Below are 6,681 nucleotides of genomic sequence, written 5' to 3'. Positions count from 1 at the left end.
CTTGATTAATTTCAGTCAACTTTCATATGCAGAAATAGGAGGAAGTAGTTTTACAAGGAGGAAACAGTGCCTCTGTTGATGTCAGTTGCAGTATCCACTCACTCCTAATGCCAGGCACAGTGATAGAAATGTAGTACAGAGCTGGGCAAGTGCTTCAAGCAGAGACTGGAAGACACTACAGAATCACAAATCCATTTGAAACTATTCACCCACCTGCTTTTTTACATAATTCTGCATGTGCACTCCTTTGTGGGAAAGCAAGCGTCTTTCCTGTAATCTTACAGCTGTCTCATGACCACAACAGGATATAATTGGTAACAAAAATCACCAGGTGGGAAAGATACAGTGACCAGAGTTGCTAGTCTGCAAGAGCTTTGTCTAGTGTTCGCTGCAGCAGGGGTGGGTGGAGAAGCATTAGGGATGTATCAGTGTTACTGATTGTAATTAATAACTGATTTCCTATACTAAAGGAAGGCAAAGAAATGTCCTACTTCCCAAGGAAGCATGTCTGAATAGATCTTCCATAACAACAGTGAAAGCCAACCAATGCCTATTTCAGAAACTAATAATTCAGAAGACTCCTGCAAATATGTTTTCAGTTTGCTTGTAGCAAAATGTGGTGGCACTTAGTCCAATGAAACAAATTAATAAAAAGAATGTCTTAAGCATGTTTCATTGAAACAAGGAATTTATCAGATCTAAAGCAGAAGATTTGTGAAGGACTGCCATAAAGTGATAACAACTTAAACCCTGTGATTTATAAAAAAAGCCTGTGCTATTCATACAGAGGTCACTTGTATATTGTGGAATGCTTCCTAACTCTTTTACATCAGTAAATTGATTTTACTGCTTTAATTCAAATATCATGCTTAGGCAACTTACCTAATAGGCTAAATACTATTGTCTGATAGCAGTATCAGTTGCAAAGAAATTTATCACATCTGCTTAACATTGTCAAGCTAAAGGAATTGCTGCTTTTTATCTGCAGACACTGACTGCCAACAAACATCTAGGTTAGCTGTTGCTTTTTTTTTATTGCATGAAGGGAAAAAAAATTCTGGTGTATTATGTACATACCTATAACAGCAAAGTACAGTGGTCCAGCAACACCTTTGGCTGTCCTACCTAATGGACTGCATGTGTTATTTTCAGAATGTTTTCTCTCTTCTACCTCAGTGCCATCTGTCTCTTTGCTGGGAACGCTTTCCACCAAACAGGTAGCCACTTAACAGCCACTCCAGTGAGCTTTGGAAACCTCGTTTCTTCCCAGCTCTAAAAATCTCTGCATTCACCTAAAGGACTTGGCATACACTTTGTGAATCCATTTGTAAGGACTAATCTTCTTGGTCTCATCATTGCCTGGTTTGTCAGAGAATATCTTCTCTTTTTTTCCCTGTAATCTGCCTTGATTACTATAGGGGGAAAAAAAATCTAGAATTTGCACTTTGCTTCTTATTTTTGTAGGAGGAATCTATTTGAGAAAGCTGGTCAAGAAATAAAAGTGGAAGGTTTGCTGCAACTGTTTCTGCAGCTGTCACACCGTGACAACCATCACGAATTTCCAGAAAACGTGTATCTGACCTATTTCCATAGTTGTCTAGTGCAATAAATCTATCTTTGCATCTCCTTGCCACGTGAGATTTTTATCTGTGCAAATTAATAGGACTTTTATCAAAGAATTATTTACTTTCTTTAAAGGACCAGTATTGTTGATATTGGCAAGATCACAGTATTAACTGGGAGTGGAATTAAAATCTGCTTAAAATCTTCTGCTTATCTGTGTCAGAAAATTTGGAATCTAGAATTTAGGTACTGCAAGGACTTCATAGGGTCTAATCAGCACAAGCCTCTCTGCCCACTCTCCAGACGAAGCTCGTATGTTCTTCCTGTCCCTGTGCACCTCTGTTTTTTAAATTTAAGCTCCTTGTTCCAGTATCCCCTTCCTCATCAGCTCAGTCTCCTTCACCTCACTCTACATCTTTGATGCTGTCTCACCACTCCTAGGTCTGGCACCTGGTGCTACAACCCCAGGAGTCAGAGCTGCAAGAGTAACTCCTAGTGAGGTGCTTCCTGATAGAGGCCAACTGGTGCAGAGGAGACTGCTCAAATTCAGCACCTGCACGCTGTCTCTACTTGGCATGGGCAAACTGATGCTGCTTTTTAAATATTTTGTCTTGTTCTGATTTGGGTAAATTGATAAAAGTGATGAAGGAGGCACTGCTGATGCCATTTCAGCCAAATTGCCAATCTGTAGTTTAAACCCTGACAATCTTGGACATTCTCTAGAAAATAATGAGGATTTTGGTTTCATACATGCAGAACAACATATTTTCCAAATCATATTCTCAGCAACATCTAAACCATATTATCTAGGATTTTTTTCAAATTATTCTGCTTCAGGCTTGGAAAATTTTAATATGAGCTGCTTCTTGCATAATATGCTCTCACTTCAAATCAGCACATGATGTACATGTACAGACACCATAACAACACAAAATCCTGAAGCTATGTAAGCAGCTCAGCTTGCCAGCCTATATTTCATCTATCTACTAAGTATGAAAACATAGTCTTTATATTCAAGTTGATTTTTTAGTATTTATGTGTGTATGGATGAGAAATATCAGACAAAATGCATAGGTTTTTGTATTCTCTCTTCTGAGATTTCTGTTTCAGTTTATCTTTGTTAACTGCTGCTAATCCATCACCAGGGCAAAAAACAGTAGTTTAGCAGCAGAAATATCTCACAGCCACGTTACAAGACCAGCCTTTGGTAATTTCATCCTACTTTAATCTCATCCATTTACTGGGGTTCTCTCTTTACACTTGATACAGCCACACCTGAATAACTATTTTGCAGCTGTTGTCTCTTCCAGGATTTCAGCTAGGAAGTACATTTTCCTCTGTCTCACTATTCTGTTCATTGCCGGTGTATTATAAGCATTTCTGTGGTTTGTGTTTCAACATGTGTACTCTTTCCTGTGATGACAGTTGTTTGATAAAATGTCGTGGAAGTCAAAGCTCCAACCTCCTCCAACACCAATTATTCCTAATACATCTTAAAGAATCAAGTGCCTCTGATCAGTGGAGGTTGGTCAATTGTAACATTTTTAAAGGAAAATCTCTTCTGTAGAGGGTGAATAGTATTAGCAGAGCCACTTAAAACTCCCCTATGACTGCAGTACACTTAATCCTTGCAGAGGTGACTTGCTGGTGGCTACAGCTCTCAATCTGCTATAGGACCACTTTATGAGAAAGTCCATCTCTCTACAAGAGGTGAGCATCAACCTCCTCTAAAAGTGCTGCTCCATTTCAGCAGGACAAAATAAGGGACATGGTTAAACCAGCAGCAGAAGATATGCTTGTGCAGATCTCTTTTTCCTTTATTCTGCATAGATTGAATTTGAGACTGGGAGACAGCAAAAGCCTTTTCACTGCTGTGATTATGATGATCCATTCAGGCCTGAGAAAAATTAGGACTAATATACAGAGAAAGTCTGGTAAGCTGTTTTTTTGTCAATCTTTTAAATATGATTCCATTTTACATTTAGTGTATATAAAACCCCCTTGGATTAGAGAGAGGAAATTGAAAACTATCTTTTCAGCAGAATGATAGCTTGACCTCAGCAAACCTAATTCCTAACACTCCCATACATTTTATAGATGTTTATATCTCTGTAAATGCTGTAAGTGCTAACAAATCACAAATTTCAAAGCACCAAAACAGTCTCAGTTAATTACAATGTGTAAATAACCAGGATAATATACATAATAATTCATGTAGCAAGATACGCTACAACTCTTCAGTTGTAATAAATCTGCTTATAATTATTAAAAGGGCAGCCCTGATAATTTTTTATAGTATGCATAAATTGCTTGTGTTAATAGCTGAAAACCTTGTAAAAATAGAATAAAAAATGGAACATTTCCTTTGTTGATCTCTTATGAAGTAAAAAGATTAGTCTGTGTTTCCTTCTCTCCTTGCATTTCCCTCTTCAGGAACAGATACAGACTCAGAGGTTTTTTGCTGTCAGGTTAAAGGATAACAGTGAGTTACTGAAAGCACAATACAGAAAGCTAAAGCATTACAGCCTCGGTGAAAGATAAAATTCAGCTTTCTACTTCACTGCAGTTTCCCTGTGCCTATTTATGGAGCCAGAAACACTTTAATGTTCTCAGGTGAAAATAGAAGCAGATAAAAAGAAATTAGATGTAGAAGAGTGGGGAGCAAACCACAGTTTGAGACTGTACATATTTTCAAGGGCAAAAAGTCATATTTACTGTTTGTGTCATAACAAAGAGCCTCTTGGTCAGTGCTTAATCCTGCTACTAGGAAAGGAAGGCTGCTCTACCTCTGTCATACATTGGCCTGTCTATGACAGGGGCAGAATGGAAGCAGAGCACAAGGCTTACATGGCAGAGGATACCACTGTCCCATTAAATCTCGTCTTTCTGGAAAACCTTTCTAGCTATAACACTTGGAGCTGCTTGCTGTTGATATGGTAAGGCAAGATTATTTTCTGTTTCTACAGTTTGGCACTACAATCTCATTTTGTAATTAGTGAAGATGATCTCCTCTCAGGGAGATGTCCCTGAGCTTTGAGGATCCAGGATCTGATTTGTATCCAAACAGAAGAGTCCCAGATGCAGTTATCTATCTCTGACACATGTCATTCCTATCTCCACCTAGAGAGTGCTTCTTCCTCACTTACATTTGGTGTCATCAGAACTTAACTTGCCCAGTCTCTAGTCATGAACTCCTTCCTCTGTGAGTTTTGTGGGGTTTATTATTTGCTACATATTTGTGGTCTTAGAAAATGGTGACTGTTATTGATGCTGAAACTAGCACTAGAAAGATGCTTGCCTATCTGCCTGTGGGTGACAGGAAAAGGCAGAGAAGGGCTGTGTGATGTAAAATGGAGGTCACAGTCTCCCTGAGTTTCTATTCACAATATTATCAACTAGTATGTATAAAACAGGCCTCACTGCTGCACATCCCTGCTGAATGAGCACCAGCTTCTTTGCCTGTCTTTTCCTTCTTCCCTGCTTTACTTCTTGCTCATGCCTCAGCCAGCACTTCCTTCTCAGTGCTGTTTTCCCCATGTGCCTGTGATGCCACGATATGGCTTCATTGCCTCCAGGTGTTCAGCCCAATTCCTCTCCTCCTGACTGACCTCCCTTCCCGCTGCCCTGTCACACAGTTTGGCTGTGCTGTGCATGCCCGGCAGCACAGTCAGAGCCAGCCTCTGCTGGGCGGGTGCTGCCTTAACAGGTCCCAGCTTTACATGGTCACCTTTGGCCAAAGCAGCAAAGGGCAAATATCTCATGTGAAAACCCTTATGTAGCCTTTCTTAAACTCATATAAGTCCACTGAAAAACTCTTCACCTGAAAAGATGAACTCACTTGCTAACTCAGCAGCCATGCCCTATACCTTTCACCGCTTTTAGAAGAGCTGGCCCTCTTGTCCTCTAAAACCATCTGCAGAGGGAATGATGCAGAAGGAACAAGACATCTTCTCTCAGGTGAGTCAACTTAGATATGCATAGTGTAGCCTACTTACTGCATCCCCAGAAGCAATGATGCAGTTTCAAGTCTAGTTATGAAAGGTGTGGGAAGAGATAAAGACTAACCTGGTGAGTCATGGGAGCATGCTGGGGGCAGAGCCTGCATTCAGGACTTGGGAACACTCCTGCCTCTAGACCTGATGATAGGTAAGAAAGAAGGAAGTGATTAATAATTAAAATAATTATGGAATAAATTAAGATAATTAGTCTCCTTATTTATCTTCCTAAGTGTTGTCCAAAAGTATAATCTTGGGAATCCAGGCCCACTGGTTTTGTGTCATCCTATAAAATAAGAGTCCCCATCATTAGGTCTTCTTGGACGAGAGTTATAATTTGTGACACTGTCTGCTTGGGCAGAGATGCAGCTCCTCAGCTGGGAGGAAGCATCAAACTGGGAAATGGGAGCAGCAAAACAATTGCAAACCTAGTTCTGTTTACACTCCAGGTATTTAGCAGTTCTTCCTGGTAGATTAGTTAGTCTTGGTGGGGCAAAGGTAACAGTTTGCAGCCCACCAAGTGCCTGGGTGAGGCAGAGAGGCAGTGAAGCATTGAGTGGGGATGACAAGCCTGATGGCCTTGGCATGGGAGGGGAGGTATATGAGGTTTTGGAGATCCTCAAAGAGAAAGCTGTGGCAGAAAGTGGAACATGGGTGAAGATAATGTAACTGTGCCTTCTGCATTCCCAGTGACATCCTACCTCCCTCACCTCACAAGTCCACATCTGGGGTTGCTACCGTATTCCTGGGGTTCCTCTGGTTTTTTTCAGCTGTACACAGCACGATAACAGTTGATCTAAATGGAGGTTTTCAACTGTTTAATTTCTTCTGCTTGGCCAAGTGGTTAGCTGTGGTGCTTGAGGTTGTGTTCCTAGTTCCTAGGGTTTCCAGGTGCCCTCCCACACTAACATGGAGAAGGCCCATGACTGGGTTTGCACAGTCAGATGTTCTTAGGCCACTGTAACTTCATCTTACAGAAATAATAGGAATTTTCTATGTAGAGTTTTATTGTTTAAATCGGTGTCATATTAAGGGTGCTGGCTGGCAGCTACTCAGGTGCAGGTAGCAGAAAAGAGGTCCCTTCCCTGTCACCTCTGCCAGCAGAGCCTGTGCCAGTCTCCCA

General features: G+C 40.7%; 1 protein-coding gene across 1 annotated transcript in view; it reads right to left on the bottom strand.

The window, feature by feature from the left end:
* PP2D1 (protein phosphatase 2C like domain containing 1) overlaps positions 1–1,729 on the bottom strand; it is a gene marked incomplete at its 5' end in the record, with an annotated part of 4,904 nt that extends 3,175 nt beyond the window's left edge. The window contains 3 exon segments of the mRNA XM_027905650.1: positions 1,078–1,442; positions 1,444–1,621; positions 1,624–1,729. Of these exon segments, the coding sequence (XP_027761451.1) occupies positions 1,078–1,442; positions 1,444–1,621; positions 1,624–1,729 (649 nt within the window).
* Positions 1,730–6,681: the final 4,952 nt, after the last annotated feature.

The sequence above is a fragment of the Empidonax traillii genome, unplaced genomic scaffold (assembly GCF_003031625.1).
Source record: "Empidonax traillii isolate 1590-97213 ecotype Southwest subspecies unplaced genomic scaffold, ASM303162v1 scaffold1187:size237367, whole genome shotgun sequence".
Taxonomy (NCBI): Eukaryota; Metazoa; Chordata; class Aves; order Passeriformes; family Tyrannidae; genus Empidonax; species Empidonax traillii.
Note: the sequence above shows the minus strand (reverse complement) of the source record. Positions and strands in the feature narration are given on the sequence as shown.